At 44.5% G+C, this 23698-nt stretch overlaps 1 protein-coding gene across 2 annotated transcripts in view; it reads right to left on the reverse strand.

Annotated features, from left to right (window-relative positions):
- Positions 1-2393: 2393 nt before the first annotated feature.
- The window catches only part of LOC116946916 (guanine nucleotide-binding protein G(I)/G(S)/G(T) subunit beta-1), a 31441-nt gene continuing 10136 nt past the window's right edge, over positions 2394-23698 (reverse strand). For both annotated transcript variants that reach the window (XM_032962184.2, XM_032962185.2), the window contains 8 exons: positions 15450-15488; positions 15117-15223; positions 14851-14914; positions 13146-13308; positions 11180-11246; positions 10551-10752; positions 9575-9791; positions 2394-8932 (listed from right to left, as the gene is read on the reverse strand). In XM_032962184.2, coding sequence (XP_032818075.1) covers positions 8826-8932; positions 9575-9791; positions 10551-10752; positions 11180-11246; positions 13146-13308; positions 14851-14914; positions 15117-15223; positions 15450-15488 — 966 coding nt within the window. In that variant the 3' untranslated portion in view covers positions 2394-8825. The remainder of the gene's footprint in view (positions 8933-9574; positions 9792-10550; positions 10753-11179; positions 11247-13145; positions 13309-14850; positions 14915-15116; positions 15224-15449; positions 15489-23698) is intronic.

The raw sequence follows: 23698 nt of genomic DNA on the forward strand, positions 1-23698 counted from the left end.
AAATACCTTCAAGACTTCTTCCCTAAGCTGTCTGAGGCAAAGGTCAAAGCCGGCGTCTTCTTTGGGCCACAGATAAAGAAGATCCTGGAGTGCAATGAATTCCCCAAGAAGCTCACTAGTAAGGAGAAAGCTGCTTGGAACAGCTTTGTCGCAGTGGTTCGTGGCTTCCTGGGCAATCACAAGGTCGAAAACTACGTGGAGCTGGTTGAGATTCTGGTGAAGAACTACGGCACAATGGGCTGTAGGATGTCCCTCAAAGTCCATATCCTTGATGCTCATCTTGATACATTCAAGGAGAACATGGGAGCGTACTCGGAGAAGCAAGGCGAGCGCTTCCAGCAGGATATATTGGACTTTGAACGCCGCTACCAAGGACAGTTAAACGAGAACATGATGGGAGACTAGATTTGGGGGCTGATTCGTGAAAGTAATTTATAGCATAATCGTAAATGTCGAAAAACTACTCACTTCTAAATCTTTTGTAGTAATTTTTGTATTACTTTAGTATAAATACATGTTAATTTTTATTTGTTGTTTTTTTCAGACTTTATGTGAACGAAAAGACAAATTCGCCCGTTTTCTCATTGAAAATAGGTACATTTCAAAATATCACTGTCCTGGTCACAAAAGCAAAGTTTGTGGGGAATAGCCATTTTCTATACTTTTTAGGCAGAAGCAATTACGAAATAACACTTACTAGCCAGGAACAAAAAATGTTACAAAGTGTTATAAAATCACGCCTCTTCGTGGCAAGCTCCAGAATCAGAAAAAACATTTTCCGACTAATGGGTGAGCATCTATTACCAGACCAGCAAACAATATTATATTTGCGTAGTAGAGAGCCATTCCTAGACCTCAACCAGGCATTGATCAGCTTCCTGATATTTGTATCCGATTGAGACACCAATTGTTCAGCTTTGGTAGGCCTCTAAAACTACACGGTCCGAAAGTGTGTTCGTGCTGGGGGGGCAGAAGATATATCCGTGCCGCATGGAAATGTGAAAAATGCTTAGACGTGACTTAAGGTTTTCGTGACTGCAGGAATTCATATTCTTGGGTCTTTGGGTAAAGCCACGTAGAAAAAAATGTCACGTTATGTTATTCTTTTTTTATTATTAGATCTACGTGGCTTTACAGAAAGACCCAATAATTAGGCTTAGACTCATGGTCACACAGCTTTACCCACGCCCAACATCACGGTCCTTGCAGAAGTTCAGGGCCCATAAAAGAGAGAAAACCCCAAATCGCTGGGCTCTAAATGGCATCACAGGCCTTGACTGGGTAATTAAAGTAGATGTTGGTCCTGGTGAAATTCCCTACACCTCTGCTGCAGCAAACAGAATGGCGCCTCTGCAGGAACGTCCCTGCCTTAGCTTAAACCTGGGCGCGTAAGCTTCTCAGTGTGCTTGAAAAAATGTAAACCTTCTTTGGTTCTTTCGGTAAAGTCACGTAGAATGAGAATAAAATAATAAATTGATAAATTAAAATAACACAATAATATTCTCACGACGTTTCGGCCACAACACAAGCGGCCTTCATCAGGTGAAGGGACGAGACTGTCTGGTAGGACAGCGCTGTCCTACAGCGCTGTCCTACCAGACAGTCTCGTCCCTTCACCTGATGAAGGCCGCTTGTGTTGTGGCCGAAACGTCGTCTGGTAGGACAGCGCTATCCTACCAGACAGTCTCGTCCCTTCACCTGATGAAGGACGCTTGTGTTGTGGCCGAAACGTCGTGAGAATATTATTGTTATTTTATTTTATCAATTTATTATTTTATTCTCATTCTACGTGACTTTACCGAAAGAACCAAAGAAGATGAATCCTTGCAGTCACGAAAGCTTTAAATCGAAAAATGTAAACCTGGCTAGGCCCTTTCCCAGCACAGAGGTGGAAGATCGCCCTGGTAATTGTTAAATCAGTGCTGTCCTCGTTATAAAGGGGAACCCACCGCAGCAGGATTCTTCATTGCAAGGCCCACGGGCCAATGACGGCCCCTGACGTTACACAAAAGTGAAAACACGCCCCTCCCCCCCACCCATCGTGCTGCTGCCAACCCAAATGGTTTCAAATGTGGTGGCCCTCACACCGATGTTATCGGCTAAAGCGGCCCTCCTCTGCAAATGCGTGAAGTGCACTGCACTATCTTTCCAATCCCGCAGCACTTTATGCTGTGGACCAAGCGCAGTCACGATCACGTCATGCAAACGCAGCCTGCACCGAATCGCCGACCCTTCCTTAACAATGCACTCGGATAATCATCCCTGCTTGGCACTCGTACGGTACCCACACACACTCGTACACGGGCACACTCGCCTCTCATGCGCGTGCGCACACACTCGAACACACACAAACACTCACACACTCATTCAAACACACACCCGACGGGGGGCTGTTATTTTAGTAACGTCGTTTACTGTATGTCGACCTAACCCTCAGACAGGAAGAGGACACACTCCACCAGCAATGAGTATACATCGAACCATTAAGTGGAGGGGGGGGGGTCGAAAGACGCAGGCCCGCACACAGCGCTCCTTTGGTGCTTTTTTTCTTTCCCCCTCATCGAGCAGAGTCCCTCCCCCCCCCCCCCGACCGCCTTCGCGTTACCAAATTTCCCGAGCGTGCGACGCGCACGCAGCCCCAACAGGCGGGGCCCACGTGCGCCGCACGACCTACCGGGCGCGTGTTTCCCTGCTGCACGGTCTCTCCGCTGACTACAAATTTGTGCAATTTTTTTTTGCACACCGCAAGTCGCTTACTCGTCGTGTTTGCACTCTGGGGGGTTTGTTCTACAGATCGATGAAACGTCTCGAGAATCCGCTCGTCAAGATCATTTTCTCACCAGGCTACAACCGTTGTCGAGTGGAAATTTTTGTTTACGTCGTGAGCTCCCGGATCCAATAGGTGTTGTTTCCCCCCCCCCCTGCACTCATTGCACACGCCACGTGTCTAGCCTCGCGTGCTTTGCATCTTTTAAAAAAAAACCTCATAAACGAGCGCCCACTGTTGCAGCAGGGAAACACTTCCACTCTCAAAATACAAATTGGGCCGCGTGCGTCCCTGTGTTCGGAGGGATTTCCGCTTTCAGCTGCACGAGTGCCGGTGGGGAGTGCTCGGCAGCAACCAATTGATATGCAACACCGACTCGCGTTAGTCCCGTGCAGCGCGGGCAGCAGGCACGGTGCCGCATCGGATTCTAACCCAAGGCTTTTTGTCGTATAATATATAACACGCGTGCCTAGGTGCAAGATTCAGAGACACATATAATCTGTAGGTTAAGTTGTCGTATTTTGTTTTGCACAATCAAGGCTCTCAGCGCGGCGCCGTGTCGGTCCCGGTGGTCTTAAATAACACCAAGCTGACGGTGACAGGGAAGGTGGTGGAGGTGCAATGGTGGTCGACTGGGGGTTGGGAACAGGGCTGTGGGCGAGTGGAAAGGTGAGTGACTGTGGGTGATGAAAGGAACACGGGGCGGGGGGGGGGGTTACGGGGTAGAAATGGGAGAAACACTGCTAGAAGCGGACCCCCTCAACGCAGAGCGACTTGCGTGTGAAACGACAAATATTACCCCGTGGGTCTGGCGGTCCGCTCTTAAACGAGAGCGGTGAACGACGCAAGCGGCCAAACCCGAGCGCCGCACGCCTCAAGGAGGCATCATTACCGCTGTATTCGTAGTATTCGTTATTAATCTTACTAAAGAGAGAGCACCTCGCGTCGGAGCGAGACGCGTCTACAGGCCGGCAAGATTAATAGTTTTAGTGGCCACGCTGTAGGCCACAAAGGCGCGCACGTGGTGGTGGGGAGTCGGCGGATTAAAATTACTCAACATCCACGCACGCAAAGACGTCCCCGCCGCTCCAGCTTAACACAACAGAAAATAACCCTCCTCCCAACACCCCCCCCCGCCCCCCAACGTTAATACTTAATAGTTTAGAAATAATATAGTATTAATAGGAATGACAGCACTACAGTTGACAGTTATATTATTAAATGTGTTCTGAGCAGGTCCGCGCAGCGTGGGATACACGGGCAGTTTCACCGCCCTCGTGAGGACTCATCAGCGAGGCAAGAGCGCCCCAAACCACCACCCCCCACAAGTGTTGCAGCACGGCTGAGTGGTTTGACCGTTGTCTTTAGCGATTACATTTGTAATTTCGGACAATGTGTACTGCGAGACTGCGTTACCGTGTTCCCACATTCGATCCGACCTCGCATCTCCCACTCCGTGGGGCACCGGGGTTTGGCATTGAATTCGACGGAGAATTAGGAGGCTCCATTGAGGGGAGTGCTTCACTCGTTTGCGTCAAAGCACCTTCTCTCCCGAAGCATAAAGCACCAGAAGGATGGACCAAAAAAAATCAACGTTTGTACGGCTAAGTTAATAAATCTCAGCTCGCCCTCTCCATTTCCGGAAAAACGAGCTTATTATTGTTATTATTTTTTGTAATTTTTTTGTATATTTTTTATTTACCATTATCCACGTATATTCATCCTAGTAAAACAAAGATTCTTAAAGACATTCGTTCAAATTTTTTTCCATGCACTATACAGATACACTCACACACAAACGGGTGAAGGAGAGGAGGGGGTGGGTGATTAGTTGGCTGTTACAATGATGAAACGAACATGAACTTAATTACAGTAATAATACCGTAAGCTTTTTGCTAAAAATGGAAGGGAATGTCATTAATACACGGTGTACTGCTTACCCTACTCATGACGAGTGCAGAGAAAGAATTAGGGGGGGGGAACTTTACAACAAAAATATTTTAAAAATCATCATAAATTACACTGTACTGAAGGCGTGCATCGCACAGAAAACTCAACCGCACCCCAAACATCTCATCTCAAAAATCCACTCAGGAAACACGTAAATTTCACTAGTTTTGCTTCAAATAACAAAAGCTGAATTGATCTTTCACGTGGTCACACCTTGGTACATGAATTGCAAAATGACAGCATGGCGAGTTTTAAATTGCTATTCAATGCAACACTAATTTCTGGTTCCAAAGTGTGATCATTAAATACTACTTAGGCTTTCAAACTGCTCTTCGGATTTTAAGGTCCTGGGGGTTACCGAAATGTCACTCGACATGAAGCCAAGCCATCCACGTGTCACTTGTAAGCTCATTTTCCACTTCGAAATCCATCCCCCCTCCACGTGTGTATATAGAACACGTCGTCAAAAGAACATCTTTGTTTCCCCCCACACCACCCACTGACAATAATACGTCACAATGCATGTACTCATTCAGCACGAGCAGACACGGCCACCGTTTTGTACATGCCACAGAGTTGTGTTTACTGCAGTTCCACAAAAACTGAAAAAAATCATGACAAATTCTCACACCTCGCACGCACGCACAAACGTCCACACAAAATCAACAAATACTCCTAAAATCATCGGAGGTGCCAAGTTGGAGGGCGATTTCGTGATGACACTAATCTGGACGTCTAGGCGTTGCAACACTAAATTCCCAAAAATCTATTTTAAGAAAACAATACATCTCGCTTCCCAATGCTCTGGCATTCATGATGGCCAAGTATAATTTAAACAAAATGAAAATAATGAAACGAGACGACGGGGGGGGGGGGGGGGGGGCAGCGGGAAAGGGGCCCGCCCATGTCTGCAAAAAAAATCCCCCTCTGAAGTTCAATCCAAAACTACCACGGTGGGTCGGCAACCACCGATAATTTCCGTTCTTACAATTTAGGAAAATGTGCTTAAGGGAGTGAGGTTTAAATACTTTGCGATGCTCTCCAACTCCTCATTAAGCCTTCTCACGAGTCTTCCCTACCAAAGCCTCCTCCCCCCACTAACAACTCCCATAGCTGCCTGTCCAGGAAGCGCAGCACGTGTGGGGAGGAGGGGGCAAGCCACCCCCCCCCCTCCAACTTTCCTCACCCGTCCCAGCCTTTGCACCATAAAATCTATCAAGTGGTGACCACTGGCTTTTTAATGCCGGCCACCACACGATACATGGCTTTTTTATTTACGTAATGTTATCCTTTCAAACTGCCCTTGGCATTAAAAATCCAGCAAAACAAAATGTTACGAAATATAAAAAAGTTAGTCTGCTGATTGTTAATCTTGACAAAGCGTTGATCTATCAGATGCAAATTATATATTACACCTGCAATGGAACATTTTTACGAGTGACTAATTGATCTGTAAATTAAACTCTTCGATTATATCCACAAATGCCGAGCCTTCAATGCTAACCCAATGCACCCTGGACCCTTACCACTAACCCATATCTCCTCGGCCCCTATACATCTCCCAAGGCCACCCTATGCCCTTCACTCCCCACCAGACATGGGGTTGGGTGGAGGCGCGAGCATAAATACTAGAGACTGGCCTTGTGCTTTGGCTAGAGGCCATGTGCAAAATCTTGGGTTTGGCCAGCTTATCCTTAAAGCGTGCACTAATTCAAAAGTGACAACCGCTAAGAAAACGAAGGTGCCTACTACTACTAACACTGTTGCACTGCGCCCTTCAACTCTGGCACCCGATGTTCCGATAGTGGAAATCACAGCGAACCCACACAATCTTAGCAAAAACGACATAAAATTAAAAACAGAAAAAAACTTAGTTTCGAGAACGTAAAGAAAAGCCTTTGAGCGAATACATTTTCATAGCATACACATGATGGTGGAGGCAGGAGGTCGGGTATATTGTGGACGTAGTGCTGTTTATGTACATAGTGATGGTTTCACTCGAATAAGATCATTTTAATGCGTCGGATGCGTTGCGCTCTAAGCCATGACATTACCTACCAACAGCACGAACGCTTACAGGCAAAAAAAAGTCTAGAAATTTTAAGGAAAACGAAAAATATATACTGTATTTATATAAATTCATAATGGTTACCGTTATCAAGCTCACGATAAAATTAGAAAACGAAAAACGTTGATAACTTCCATGCTTAATACCTAATCAATGTTCATGAAAATTTCCGAATGTTAATAGAATCGTGTTTAAACGAATGAAACATTAAGTTTGGGGTGGCAAGCTCCACGGACCCCTTTCCCCTCCATGACCAACTTCATCATTTCAAGGCGAGGGAGGGGGGAGGGGAAAGAATAATTAAATAACTTTAAGCCACGCGTGACTTGGCGGTGCTGCATGGGAGCGGGCCACCGTGCAGACCCCGATGAGCGTGGTATTTGGCAGGCCCTCAGAAAGCCGGAAGAGTGAAAAGTGCTGCAAGCGGTGCCGTGCCTCAACCATTCACGACACTACACCCCCCCCCCCTCCATTGGCCACTGAATAAAATAAAAAAACGCTAGCAACAACAATATTATCATTAATATTAACAGTAAATGACAGTTTTAATGACAATAATAAAAATGATCGAAGTCTTGGGTGACAATTCAAAGATCGAGAAAGCAGATTTTTTTTTTTACATGATTTGGGAGTGAGTTGGCCGGTGTGTGTTCGGGGGGGGGGGGGGGGCGGTCAGGGCACAGTGTGGGGGAGAACAGCGGACCGGGTGTGCGTGCTACAGGAGGTAGGTCTGTTTCGTGGGATTCCCTCCTACCCAGGTCTGCAGGTAAACAGCCATTGACGAGTTGCGAGAGGTCGGGGTGGGTGGGGGGGGGTAAAACTACCGTTGGGCACCAGGGCAAATGGGGAAACTAAAACGAACGGGAGTAGCAATTGCATTAACCTAGTGTACAAAATTATCTACAACAGAAAGACCGACTTAATTTTGTGAAACGGCCGTGCGACACCATATGTGCAGTGTGCTCAATATTGGCTCAAACACAACACTGACCGAACAGGAGAAAACAAAACATTATATAACTTTTAAGCTTTGTGCCCGTGAAAAGTATTGATGAGAAATATGCAGCTTAGATGCTCGTTTTTTCTCTCTAAAAATACTGCACTTGAAGAGGAACGTGTAAGGTGGGGACAAAATATACTGCGATTTAAAATGCTGAAGGCAGCAAACATTGTCAATATTACCCATTACTTAAAAGAATATCTGCAGATAACACAATGTTGGATGACTGTATAAATGTTAGTCAAGAGGCAATGGGGCTCACGAGGGGCATTACCACAGCTGTCGCGGTACTCTGACACGTTAATAACAAATTTGAAGACTGGATCGGTGGGGGAACAATATTTGACCAGAAAAAGCCAAAGAATATGAATCCTGCACATGCCATACATAAAGCTAAGTCGGTCACCTACCGGTGCAAAATATCATCAGAAAAAAATAACATTGTAGAAAGAGGTTTTTTTTTTACTCTTACTGAAGGATGTTGATTTTGACTGAACGGCAGACGTCATGCTTGTTTGTCGCAAGAGTTAAAACAGACCAGTTAACCACTGCAATCGCGCCCAACACGTGCCTTTTCAATTTCTACGGCACATTACTCGTGAGCTGGCAGACAACGCAACACTTTTTTTTACCGTGATCTTTTTTTGTTTGTTTCATTATCACACCCGTCAAGTAACCCTCCACCCCTCGCATGCCTCCGTGCGGGTGCTGTTGTGCTATGACCCCTGCAAGCCTTCACCCTTCTGCCACACTCCCACAAGCACACCTGGCCCACCCACCCCCTGCACGCATATTTTTTTTTTATTTTGCTTCCACGTCCTTCCTCTGCTCTGCTACAGAGGCATTTTGCCCACCCCTATCCCACCCGCCCATGTACCACAACCCCAACTTCCTCACTCCCCACCTCCCCGCCCACCCCCCCCCTCGTCCTGGCCCCTCATGGCCAAGTGGTTTTGCCCTGCCCTCCCGTTCTCCAATGGTAGCGTGGTTGGGCCCGGCCCGGACTCCTTGCTGCTGCTGCTGCTGCTGCCGCCGCTGCACTAATTCCAGATCTTGAGGAAGCTGTCCCAGGAGCCGGTGGCGACAGCCATGCCGTCGTCTGTCACACCCAGGCAGCTCACGCGGTTGTCGTGCCCCGCGAGGACGCCTGCAAACACAACCAGCACCGCTCTTCCATCAGCACCGGCACCAGAGCGAGCAAAGAGCGAACAACACGCAACTCCCTCATTCTGATTTCACTTGTGTCAGTGGGTGTGGCAACACAACTATAAATATAGATCTCCTCAAATCTAAATTGGCACTAGATCTGCTTATATTATACGTGGTCATTGGTCAGTATTATGCAATAGTGTAATAGCCAAAGCATGACTGTAGCAGGAAAATATACCTGGTGTTACACTCAAACGTGGACATGGTCTTTTTCATGGCAGTACTCATTCCATTTGCTTGCTCGGGTGGGCTAATTATAATCTCAATGAGTGTTTAAATAAATACCTTTCAATTAACATTTTGCTCATTAAATTCTTCTTGGCAGATCAAGAGGCTCAGAATGTAGCCAAACAATAACACCCTACTCTAATGTTTAGGCACTGAAAGTGTGAATCAACATCACTAACCATAACACAGAAATATCACCAGACAGAATACCACGAAAGCCACACGAATACATGCCACTGTCAACGACAAAACGTCAACGTCACGATACACGCATGCGGCCAACACCCATTGCGCGCATACGCAAGCGCGCTCTGCGCACCTGCGAGCAGAGCGCCCCCTGGCTCGCACGTACCGGCGCGCTCCCCCTTCAGGGTGTCCCACACGTTGCAGTTGAAGTCGTCGTAGCCGGCGAGCAGCAGGCGGCCGCTCTTCGAGAAGGCCACGGAGGTGATGCCGCAGATGATGTTGTCGTGCGAGTACAGCATGAGCTCCTGGTCGGCGCGCAGGTCAAAGAGCCGGCACGTGGCGTCATCTGAACCTGTCGCAAACGCGTTGCCGTTCGGGAAGAACTGCAAGGCGCACAGCGGCAGACAACGAGGCAGAGCGACGGTATTAAGCAGGGCTGGGGGCATCCGAAATTGAATACGCTCGCACGAGAAAACTGAGGATGAAGAATTGCGTGCAACGCACTTAAAATTATTTTAAAATGTATACGGCACCATTCTTGCAAATTGCATCTCAAAACGTTGTATAATTTTTACGTGCAAAGGGTTTTCCACGGAAGCACCAGGAACCACAGATAAACGGTAAGCCAGCTTTGTGGTGCTATGTTGGGATGTTTGGCCATCTCCACTAATAAGTGTTTATACATTTAGTAAAAAACCCACAACCAACGTACAGATGCATATTAATCTACTTAATGTATGGCTATACCCTGGAAAACCAGGAAGCAATTGGAACCTCGACACCCTTGTGTAGGGAGTTCCACGAATTTGTATACCACGGCATCTCTAGGTGCTGTAGAACGCACAGGAAGAAACTAAGATGAACATGGCAACAGTAAAAATACACGTGATGAAACTGGGCCCATAATATGGAGTGCAACAGCTACCAAGTCCAACGCCAAGAAGACCCAAGTCAAACACATGAATGGAATGTAAAGCTAGTCCCAGAGATTACAGGAGACGAGTGCATATAGAGAGACAGGAGAAATGTGCATGTCGTCTGCCGACAGAAGCGCAAATTGGTATCACTTGTTCCCCCCGAACACTGCAGCGTGTGCATGGTAATGGATCTCACTGTCCGCCAGGTGGGCTGCCTCCACTCACGCAGACTGCGTTGATGTCGGACTCGTGGCCTGTGAAGGTCTGGCGACACATGCCATCGCGTACGTCCCACAGCTTGGCCGAGGCGTCGCACGCGCCCGACACAAAGGTGCGCGAGTCGGGCGCCAGTGACAGGCTCATGACGTCACCCGTGTGCCCAGTGAATGTGGTCGTCTGTTGCGCCGTCTCAATGTCCCACAGAGCGCTATGTGAGGACGGGGGGGGGGGGTAAGAGGAAGCAATGGTTGAGGCATGTTGTAACACACGCATATGCAAACGAAGATTCGTCGTCATGCCTCCCGCAGCGTGCTAACAAAACCTAGCTTGCGTCATCTCGATTTTGAAACCCTAAAAGACGTGAGGTCAAACGTCAATTTATAGAGAATCAAAGAAAGAGGGTGACAGCACTCAATGCATGACCACTATGAATTATCTTAATACTATAAAACGATCATCCTTTTACAAAATACACAGCAAGAGTTGGTGTGGCAGCGATCAATATAATAATCGCGGCCTTTTGAGTGTTACAAGGGGATGCGATCAAGCCAGTAATCAGTGCTGTATACACAAAGTTTGTTTGAACAAGGAGAAAGATAAGGAGGGGGTGGATGCGCAGCAAGGATTTGACTCACCACGTTGTGTCCCCAGAGCTGGTGATGATTTGATTGTCATCCAGGAAACGGCAGCAGGACAAGTATCCTGAGTTACAAAGCAAATACAATGAATAAACACAAAATTACATAGCAATGAATACAATCCGTTAACCCGACTTACTTTAGTCTCACCAAGGCCAGATCAAAGTTGATTTTATTTAGCATAATAAGACATGGATGTGTTTCACTACTAACAATTAAAATGACATATAGCTCCTTGAGTCTATGGTCCTTCGGGTCCAATGTGTCCATCAGCGTTTGCTTAACCAAGCAAACCAGATCAATATTTGCATTGTGATTGTCATCAGCAGTGTGGCCTGTTGAAACTAATCCTGCTGGTATGCCTTGCACACATTGCAGTCAAAGTAGAGTACACACCTGCCTAAAAAAATTGATAGTACACTCTCAAACATGGTCAACAAAAGACATGTCACAGCAAACAAATTAAATAGTGTAATCATCAAAACAGACAAATATGCTGAATAAAGCAAAAATCTAATTAGATGGGGTTTTGTGCCGTCATTGGTGGCCACCAACTTGCTACACTGATACTTCAGACGAATGACCTCACCAGAGTATGTCTGTGATTTCAAATGTTATTTTTTCATTAAAAAGCCTGAAATATGTTAGTCTGGGACAAGCAGACTTGTCCATATGCAAACGTTAAGAGCCAGCTGTTTTTTTTAATATCCACATTTTAGCTGAAACCATGCTTCAGGATTCCGCAAAGATTTCTGGGTAAACAAGGATAATCAAACTGTTGACACCGGCTCCATAGTGAGCACACTGATAAACAGGGTAATCAACGACTATAAATAATGAAAACTTAATTTCATAGGGGGGCCACATTGGTGTTTGAATACCAAAGTTGCGCAACTACTTGCCCATAAATATTATGAATTCATCAGTTGTGGGAAAAAACCAAAGACAATATTTTTTTCTCTCATTTCCATGTTTTTGAACATTGCTTTTGGTCTGCAATCACTTACTAGTAATTATGTCAAGTACCTCTTTGCTCTAGTACCTCAAGATATATGGCAAGGGAGGCACAGCATAAATATTAAACAATGATGAATATTACCTGATGCGTTAGCAAAGGAACTACTTTTATCTTCTTTGGTTCTTTCGGTAAAGTCACGTAGAATGAGAATAAAATAATAAATTGATTAAAAAAAATAACACAATAATATTCTCAGGACGTTTCGGCCACAACACTACTTTTAATAAAAACAAGATGTGATCCAAACAACCGATATTACCATTTAGATGTTTAATGCTGTTTGGTGCGGAGCAGTCCAGCACAAGTTTGAAGCTTTGTTAATAAGCGTAACATTTATTGTCAGGTAAATATCGTAACGATCTAGTGAAGCACTACATTGGCGTATTAAAAAGCATGAACAACGTTTCAGTGGTGTCACTAAGACTGTTATAATGAATCTTTAAACAAGGTCTGGATGGCCAGGGATACACACCCTTCGCCTTGGTACAAGGGATGGAAGAGTATTACATTTTAAATATAAGCTGGATTTTCAGATTTGTATGCCCAATTCTGGAGTTAATTTTGTATTTCTGGATGAAATGTATTATTTTAACTTGCATTGCGTATTCACCAAATGTACGACTTTTTAGTCAGTTTTTATGTTAATTATATATATATTATTTAACGTTTCATAAGTAAAACAAACATTAATACAAAATGTTTTATGGAAGTGACTTCACTTCCGGTGACAGTGAAATTTCACATAAATCCAAAATGTTCCCTCAAGATCAACCGAAATTTCTCATTTAGACCTCATTTTCATATTCATGAGATTAATCTGAAATTGTGAATCCATCTCTTCAAGGTACTTAATCTACAAAGTTAACGCTTTCCCCCCCCCCCCCCCGAGATTCTCTTTTGAGTACCTACCAGGACAACACAAAAAAATTCCTGGATTCTTCTTACCTGTGTGGCCGGGCAATTCGCGGCTAACCCTCACGTTGCCCTCGCGAGTCTTGAGGTTGTAGATGGAGCAGATGTTGTCGAGGCCGCCGCACGCCACGTAGCTGCCGGAGGGCGCGTACGCGCATGTCATCACCCAGGACGAGCGCAGGGGAATTGCGTGCACCTGGACAGACACCCAGGGGTCATCGGAGGACGGATGCGTGTCAAGTGCTCGTCACAAAATAAAATCGGGAAACATTATGCATACGTAGGGACTCTGCAACACTTTCCAACATGCGTTTTTTTTGTCTTTGGAAGTATTTATATTAACAGCACGGAAACTGATGGGTACCTGTAAAGGCAAAACATGTTTTCATGTTTGCAAAGTACTTTTTTCTGGTTTTGGGCTGCTCTTCTATCGTTTTGGCCAATTTTCTATAGGCCAAGTCCCAAACAGCACGAACTTTATAGTAAAGTTGTGTACGTAGTGGATCAGTTACGAGCGTTACGATTACCCCCACATTACAAAGCTAATGGTCTAACGCTCTACTATAGTGCGAAAACATTCAAGACACTTTTCTGCTGTTCAGATCGTACATTAACTATGTTCCTGGACAAGATAAACTCTAAGTGCTAGTCAAGGTCGATTTAAGTGCAAAAATCTAACTTTTACATTTGTCGTTTTACCGAAAGAACCAAAGAGTAATTCCTGCAGTCACGAAAGCTTCAAATCAAGCTTTTTTTACATTTGTATTTTATTTTTCACAGAAATCAATAAGTGGACTCCAACATCACATGCTATTTATGAAAAGTTATATTTGGTAAAGCCTCAGGACTTAAAAACAGGTTTCTCGGCTCAATGGAATGAAATCACCATTACCTCGGGGAGCCACTCAGCTATTTCTTAACTGTTTTTTTTATAAATATGGTGGTCAAAAAGCCAGGACATTAAGAGTTATATTTAATGTAACAAATAACATAGGGTTATTTAATTTATTTTAAGAAATATTCAAACTGACACCCATTAACATTAATGTGTGCATGAATTATCTTTAGAAATTAATTTAGGACTTTTTTTAAAGGTTACAGGTGTACAGATGTGATCTGTGAACAGTCAATAGTTGTCAATTGTCTTTCCATTTGTAAATGTCATCTGAAAAGGACAAATAGCTAAAAAAATATAAAATTAACTTAAGAAATTTAAAAAGTTTAATGCCAGTGTTAACATAAATTAAATAAACCTATGTGTCCTGACTTTTTGCCACCCTGCATATAGATTCCACTTGCAGAAAGCAGGATTCCGTTTGTGATTCTTCCAATTTTCTCATGTATACACTAGGGGTGGAGTTCACCTTCTCACATGCCCTGCCACAGTGGAGTGTCACATGGCAATCAAACAAACATTTTGTCCTCCAAACTGGAAATAAAGTAATTGGAAACTGGGCTGAGACATCCAACTGAGTAAAATTGAGAAGTCCGTTTATTTAATCATGAGTGGTTGCCCACAACCTAGGATATCAGGAGTGCAGGCTGTGCTTAGATAACATGAGTCCTCTTATCCACATCCCCAAAGTGATACCCACAAAACCTTCTGCTCCTTAACTCTCAATTTAATGACAATAGGCACAAGCTGAGGAGCATCAAACACAATACAATTTGGGTTTAAAGTGTCTAAATGCAGATGCAACTGAAGTCTCTGTATAAAATGTAGAAAATGTGCACATACCTTGTTGGTGGTATAGCTGTCCCAGATTATTAGTTTTCCATCTTGAGAAGCACTGACCAACAGCCTGCAGACAATCGAAAATCATAATCAACACTTGAAAACAAATCAATTCCTCTATGTTGCCAATTAAGACTGGAATGGCATGGGTCTGTGGCCAGTAGACTCAATAATACACATGTCCCCATCAAAAATTACCCAAATCTTAACGTGCAATAAACGTGCTTTTCTGCGTGCTGCTGTTGGTGTGTGTGCATGCGCAATCTCACCGGGAGTCTGTACCCCAGTGCATGGCATAGATCTTAGCCAGGTGACCCCTAAGGGTCCGGCGTGTTCGCATCTGGATGCGCCCCACCGAGTCAAGATTTGATGTCACCTGGACAGAAAAAGAGAGCGGTAGGGTCAGATGACAACCTCATTGCACCTGCCAATGCTTCATATTGACCTCCTCCACTTACTGCTTGCATGTACACACCATGATACTTTTGTGGTCACAAAACCCACACCGATAGGATTTTAACTGTGAATCTGAAATATCAGGCACTGGCGACTACGCAATATCACCTGCACCAAAGAAAGACCAGTAATGTCAGTGGCCTTACCTGCAATAGGGTAGCATCTTTGCAGGCCTTGCGTGCATCCTATAATGCAAACATACATGGACAGTTATCAGACAGCATGACAGACACAAATACACAACCATAAATTGCATTGTCGATGGGGTGAAGGCACAATGGTCTGATCAAGGACTGGAGATAACCACATCTGCAAAGGCTCATCTTAATTTCAGCTACTAAACCAACAATTATATAAAATACAAGAGGTTGTGCATCTTAGTAAAAATAAACTTCGTTTCTCTAGTCCAGGGGTCAGCTACCAAACAATAACAGCAACCATTTTTTTCGAAATCGGTAAAAAAAACTCAATATTTCAAGAGCCACATTGCATTTGAATAACATCACGAAGCAGTCAAAGAGCCGCATGAGGCTCCGGAGCCGCAGGTTGCCAACCCCTGCTCTAGTCCATACTGCCGGCCAATGGACCAATGTTATTCTTAACATTCAGCAATTCCTTTCAGGCTATGGAACACACTGCAGATAAGACTTCTCCACCCCCGACCCATAAGCCTCACGACTGAGAGCAAAGCACTCCCATGGTAGGCGGCTATACCAAAAACATAACACCCTTTCCCCGGACACAACCAAGGACAAACAGCACTAAACCTGGTCACTTACCTCTTCATCAAAAGATTAACCTTGACAAACTCTAACAATGATCACAAGGACCAGTGGCTGGCAGTATGGACTATAAAAACTGAGTTCTTACCGAGGTAAAAAGTTATCTTCATCCAATACTGTTGACTACCGGTCCAATGTTATGCTGAACATTTACCAATCATATCAGAGATGCTACCTGGAGGAGGGATAGGCCACTCCTTAGATGGCAGCAGACAAAACTGCTCCCGAAGTTGGCGTCCTGCAAAGCCAAGGTGTCCAGTTAATAATAATTTGCAGCTCTGGAGACTGTTGGCCAATGAACAACGCATTTTGTCTGGAAGAGGCGTACAACCATCGTCCTTCCAAATTTCAGAAACGAGGTGGTAGTTACCGAGTCGGTAGAACACACATTTTGCCGGGTTCACCGCCAAACCTTAGTTCTCAAGCAGCCAAAGGACTGGATCGGTTTCCGCTGGAGTTTGGGACATGAGGATGCTCCAATTAGATCGTCCAGATAGGGCAAAATGTGCATACCTCTCTTAACACTGCAACCAAAGCAACGGGAGCCTTGTTGAATGCCCTTGGCCAGGGCGAATGGCACCACAGAGTGCTCTGTTGTCATAGGGCGTAAAACCGCAGGTACTGGAAGTACCACAGGTGCATAGGCATGTGTAGGTAGATATCCTGTATGCATTGGGGGAGTTCCTGATGCAACCATCTTAAAGTGCTTCTCCTGAGGAAGATATTGAGTCTTCTTTCATCCAGGATTGTCCTGAGGTTTTTTTTTTCTGACCCCAATACATCTGGAGTAAAACCTCACCACACTTCGTTAACTGGTAGCCATGTATCGATTAGCTTGGATGATTAGAAGCTGTAAAATTTCCCGTATGACCACCAGAACAAACTCCGGATCCTCCGGCACAGGTCAAGGTTTGAATGCAAATTAAGGAGCTCTTGGAAGTCCAGCTTGTAGCCCTGTTCCATGACCGCTTTAACTCGAGCGTCTGATGTCGTGTGTGCCCAGGTTTACGGAAATGTGGTAATACAGCCACCAATGCACGCATCCTGACCCGCCTTAGGGAGATTGTTGGGGGGGACCGGTCACTCTCCTTGGCATTTTTATGCTTATGCCCGTACGCTAAAGTGGTTTGCGTTCGCTCGGAACCGAGGCCATTTGAGCTTGTCTTTCGCCTTGCTTCCGGCGAAGCGGGGCTTAGTAGGTCGGTTTGGACGTGGCTTCCGAAGCTGCAGCTGACGACCTTTCTTGATATTTGCCCAATGTCCTGTCTGTTACGTCTGGCAGGACCTGGGAGCTTTCCTCCTGTAGAGAAAGGTGACCTGGGAGCTCCTTCGCAACCACCGTCGCATCCACGCATGGGATCGAAGCGAAAGCTTTAGGGTCCGCCTCATCCAGTGCATAAGGCTGCCCCATGGTCGAAGGGGCCCCTGCTGATTTCACCCACTCTCAGCGGAGGTTTCTTCAGACTCTGGAAGCGGAATCAATGTAATCCTTGACGGTAGATTCCTGGTGACGACGAATGTCTCTGCCATCCATCGGCTGAAATTGCTCCGGTTCAGCGAGCTTGAGTTTGCACCTGATCCTGCATCTGAGCACACGGTCTTGTGAAAACATAAATTTTGCATGAAAGCTGATGTTTATCCTACTGCATTCAGGGCTCCTGGAAGATGTACTCGTCTCGGCCAGTGACGTAATCTTCAGAGATTAACATTTCCGCAGTGAAATGCTGGGTATGTGGAATTGACCTCCGACAGCTGACACTAAGCTAGCAGTGTGCCGAGTCTGGGGCCAACGCCTCGCTGTCTGGTCAAAACCATCGTGGCCTCCGAGGGCATAACTGCCCTGTCACTCCAGTTCGGCCATCATGGTCCAAGAGAAGTCCCTGGATGAGGCTTGTGTTGACTCCATGTCATCGTCCGCTTCTTCTTCCCGAACAGAAGCTGCCCCAGCAACAAAACCCTTGTCCTCGAATGGCTGGCAAGCACCTCCACCACTAGTTTTAGCCATCACTTCAAAGATGTCACCCGCCGTGCTAACATGGCTCCTGCCCGTGACGCTCTCCAAGATCAGCCGAGCCTACGTCCACAGCTACTGGCCACACGACCGAGTGATGCCCGGTCCTCGGCAATAACATCACCGCTACTAGCGGTTGATACAGAGCGGCCCTGAAAAATCAAAAGCCGCTCCAGAAAAAAATTGCGGCCAGTCGCCGCCTGGTCTGAGCACAGCCCGTGATTGGAGCTATAATGTTCTCATACGCTCACCCGAGGGGTACTCGCTGCTACGTGCGATGGGAATGCAGGCCATCAACAGCCCTATGGCAATCGTGAGTGCTTCAGTACTTGCAATGTACTGTTCGCAAGTGCTACTCACACCGCAATTAGACTGTTAACTGTAGGACTCGCGACTAGGGATACACTTAATTGATCGACAACTACTGTGTATCACACCTACGTGCGTGGTGCCGCGGCTGTGGAATGCACCAGCTGGTCCACCACCGTTACTGCACGCTTGCGTCACCTGATATGACCTTTGGCTGGAAGTGACGTACTGGAGGCATGCGCTACAAAAGACACGACCCCTGCTAAACACTGCCGATTAGCAGATATGGGCACATGATGCCAAAGCATATGAAACACATTGTAAGAGGCTGTGTGGGGCTTTGAACCACACTAATTGATGAAAAAGTAAAAAAAACCTGAGATTACCTGATTATCCATGAGGTTTCTTGATTATTTGAGGCTCTATACAGTGAGGGAAAAAAGTATTTGATCCCCTGCTGATTTTGTACGTTTGCCCACTGACAAAGAAATGATCAGTCTATAATTTTAATGGTAGGTTTATTTGAACAGAGAGACAGAATAACAAAAAAATCCAGAAAAACGCATGTCAAAAATGTTATAAATTGATTTGCATTTTAATGAGAGAAATAAGTATTTGACCCCCTCTCAATCAGAAAGATTTTTGGCTGCCAGGTGTCTTTTATACAGGTAACGAGCTGAGATTAGGAGCACACTCTTAAAGGGAGTGCTCCTAATCTCAGCTTGTTACCTGTATAAAAGACACCTGTCCACAGAAGCAATCAATCAATCAGATTCCAAACTCTCCACCATGGCCAAGACCAAAGAGCTCTCCAAGGATGTCAGGGACAAGATTATAGACCTACACAAGGCTGGAATGGGCTACAAGACCATTGCCAAGCAGCTTGGTGAAAAGGTGACAACAGTTGGTTTGATTATTCGCAAATAGAAGAAACACAAAAGAACTGTCAATCTCCCTCGGCCTGGGGATCCATGCAAGATCTCACCTCGTGGAGTTGCAATGATCATGAGAACGGTGAGGAATCAGCCCAGAACTACACGGGAGGATCTTGTCAATGATCTCAAGGCAGCTGGGACCATAGTCACCAAGAAAACGATTGGTAACACACTACGCCGTGAAGGACTGAAATCCTGCAGCGCCCGCAAGGTCCCCCTGCTCAAGAAAGCAAATATACATGCCCGTCTGAAGTTTGCCAATGAACATCTGAATGATTCAGAGGACAACTGGGTGAAAGTGTTGTCGTCAGATGAGATCAAAATGGAGCTCTTTGGCATCAACTCAACTCGCCGTGTTTGGAGGAGGAGGAATGCTGCCTATGACCCCAAGAACACCATCCCCACCGTCAAACATGGAGGTGGAAAGATTATGCTTTGGGGGTGTTTTTCTGCTAAGGGGACAGGACAACTTCACCGCATCAAAGGGACGATGCACGGGGCCATGTACCATCAAATCTTGGTTGAGAACCTCCTTCCCTCAGCCAAGGCATTGAAAATGGGTTGTGGATGGGTATTCCAGCATGACAATGACCCAAAACACACGGCCAAGGCAACAAAGGAGTGGCTCAAGAAGAAGCACATTAAGGTCCTGGAGTGGCCTAGCCAGTCTCCAGACCTTAATCCCATAGAAAATCTGTGGAAGGAGCTGAAGGTTCGAGTTGCCAAACGTCAGCCTCGAAACCTTAATTACTTGGAGATCTGCAAAGAGGAGTGGGACAAAATCCCTCCTGAGATGTGTGCAAACCTGGTGGCCAACTACAAGAAACGTCTGACCTCTGTGATTGCCAACAAGGGTTTTGCCACCAAGTACTAAGTCATGTTTTGCAGAGGGGTCAAATACTTATTTCCCTCATTAAAATGCAAATCAATTAATAACATTTTTGACGCGTTTTTCTGGATTTTTTTTGTTGTTATGTCTCTTACTGTTCAAATAAACCTACCATTAAAATTAGACTGATAATTTCTTTGTCAGTGGGCAAACGTACAAAATCAGTAGGGGATCAAATACTTTTTCCCCTCACTCTGTGTTAATAAAATCCAATTGCTTGACTCATATCTAAGATGGCTATTGCCTCAACTGCAACTCATCCAGAGATGTAGAAAGAGTGAGGTTTATGGGTAGGCGGTAGGGAAGGGTGATGATTAGCACAGTTGGCTAGGTATCGTGCGAAAAAAGTTCTAAATAAATACATGATGGTGGGGGTAGACACTTTGTGCCCCGGCCATCAGTTTGTGCCTGCCCTCAAAAGTCTTATCTGCAGCGAGTTTTGCGGCCCGAAGGAAAATTGCTGAATGTTAAGAAAAATATTGGACCGTTGGCTGGCAGTTTCGGACTAAGAGAAAACAGTCATCATGTGGAGTTTAAAAGCTGGTTGCCTCAAACCTCAAGAGTTTAGCAGCTATGCTATGGTCAGCACTGTTAAGGCACTGCTTACAGTGCAGGCGGAACCAGTCCATTCGTTCATATGCACAGATCACTGATTGCATGACAATGTGAAATTAATATTCGTAAGCATGCAGGAAACTTTCCTCTACAATGCAGCGTTAGGATTGTTACGGTTAGACACCAAGAACCATAATATGAGCCACACAAAGTGACATTCATAGTTGTAATCTGCCTGCTTGTAAGCCAGTTGGTGGGGTTAATCTTAGGACATGTTTAGCAGATAATGCTGTGTCCCATACTTAACATTAGCTTGCAAAAATACTTTCTGGGTCTGTCAACCAGCACTTACATCCTTAAAAATCTAAACAAATGCTGAACTCCATCAGAACAGTAGTTTTCACCAGCATCTACAGCAGCACAAAATAGCAGTTGGTATTATGTAAGCACTACTCTAACTATTAAGTGACAATGACCGATTCACATTTCACATGGCAATTTTGAAAATGATTGCGTATATTTGGTTGTAAATTATCTTGCAATATTATGGCCACACAGCACAAACTGTTTATTTTCTCCATTTGATTTTACATCATAGTTTGCGAACATAAATGATTTGCAGTTAAGTAAAGTCATTAAATAGATACTTTACAGCTCACCAACTCCTGTCCAAATTTAGAAATTTCGGATTACATTTCAACAACCGGTTGTCCCAAGCCTAAATTACGTGATTTCTAGCCATTCGGCACAGCACATGCACAGCAATGCATCTCACACAGACTTAAAAACGCACACTGGCCTACTAAACGCTCACACCATAGCAGCTCAGTTGGAAGAGCACCCTCACAAAAAGGCTCACTGCCTTCACCCACAGCACAATGCAAGGCCGTGGGGGTGTGCCAGCTGTACGGTGCTTACAATAACAAGCATTCCACAGGGCGTCACTTCTCTCAACAGCCATCTCATGATTATATTAATATCAATGTTGAAACAATAAAAAGTACTTCTGCATGAAACATAGGGGCTCTCAACTACAGTCGGGTACATCTAGCTAATTATTTAAATACTACTCAGAAGCATGTCTGGGAGGTACACAAGTCTTAAAATTGTTTCTAATTAGCCATTAAACAGCTTCACCCAAATATTTAGTTGAAAGTTTATCCAAACACATTTTATTCAGATCTGTAAATATTATTTGAATTTTTTTAAATAACCGACTAACATTTCGTCACAATAAAGTAAACATCTGCCTAGCATTATTTTCACAACATTCTGGCAATGAATTGTAGTTTTCACAAATGTTTCCTATTTTCCTACTTCCATGGTTTGACAGTTAATACAAATCAAATCTAACATTCATCTACATATATCAAGATCAAACAGAAACCCCGGCCTGGGTGGTGGCTGAAGTTAGCAGTCTACAGTGATCTTATATAAAATGGGGGGCTACTTGATATGAAAAAGTATTACCCATTCAAATACATGTACCATAGGTAAAGTGCTTGAATATTCATGTAAAACTATTTCACCCCAACCTAATTCTTAGACAATTCTTGAGTTATCTTACCAAATCCAGCCATTTAAAATCTGCTTACTTGATTTTGGCATTTCTGAATATAAGACTACTTACTAGACTTAAGTGTTACATTTTTTTAAAATCTAAATCTACTTTGTTGCACAATTTATGTGAACGCTTAAGACTTGATTGCGAAAGCTTTTCAAAACCTTAAATTTCACGAGAGATCTGTACACTGTCCTACTTGCCCAATATCGAACTACCGCGAAAAGGTCACACTTAAAACTTACGCAGCATTTGGTTAAATGGCCAAAGCCTTTGAGATCAAATATCAAGTGCTGCTGCTGTCAGTGTGCTTAGATGTCAGCACCAGATGTAAAAAAACGAAGTGTCACCCTACATTCTCCATGCAGTGCGACCAGTTTATGAATATGCCCTAAAGCACTGTATGGATTAAGCCCCCAAATGGACTGTATTACTGTAGCTTGAAACTCTACCGAGGAAGAAAAATCGAGTATATGCATGGATTGTCTAACTATCCAAAATGAATGTCCTTCATGTTTTATTAATTTCAGTAAAATCCTGGATGGCCGAAATTCGGCAACTCATATTTTGGATAGCTGGATTTTCCTCACAGTCATACCGAATCCACTTATTAAGAAACATCTTTAACGTGTACATTTCATGTAAAATTGTGTAACTAAAACGATAATTTACTCATTCTAGTTTGGAATATGCAATGCAATAATCTATAATAAAATGCAATAAAACAGGTATTAAGTGTAGAATGTAGTTAAAGTGTTAAATTGACTTATGGCAATACATTACTTCTTTTACAGGAGGGATAGGGCAGGGCTATGGGGGCGGTCGCACCAGCATACCTTCAGACTGACCATAACCACAGTGAAATATTGTACACACAAGTATGTTTTGTCTGTCAACGAACAACTGCACACGAATATTAAATACACATACTATGCTGTACATGTGTATATGTAATACACGTGTGTGTAGACGATGTAGAAATCTGAAATACACGTGTGTATTGTTTTTTACATTGATTGTATGGAAATTTGAGCTGGCCAGGCTTTTCAGTTAGCCAGAACAGGGCTTCCCCTATTAGTCACGGCTAGTCTGGGTTTAACTGAAGTTCATAATTAGCAATAATATATTGAGGTGCAAAACAATGACGTCTCGCAGAACATGACGCCGCAAGATGATGTGACAATGTCATGCAATGTGACAAATTGTTGGTTTAAAAGGAATTAACATTATCACTGTTTTTTATCATTACATTGTGGGTAAACCTATCAATGTGCCCAGTTTTCTATACAGCAAATACTCATGGCAACAACCTGAAACTAATGTTATTTTGCGGGATCATCTTCACAAGAATGA

Source organism: Petromyzon marinus, chromosome 28 (genome assembly GCF_048934315.1).
Source record: "Petromyzon marinus isolate PM22_M1 ecotype Great Lakes invasive population chromosome 28, UKy_Petmar_22M1.pri1.0, whole genome shotgun sequence".
Classification (NCBI taxonomy): Eukaryota; Metazoa; Chordata; class Hyperoartia; order Petromyzontiformes; family Petromyzontidae; genus Petromyzon; species Petromyzon marinus.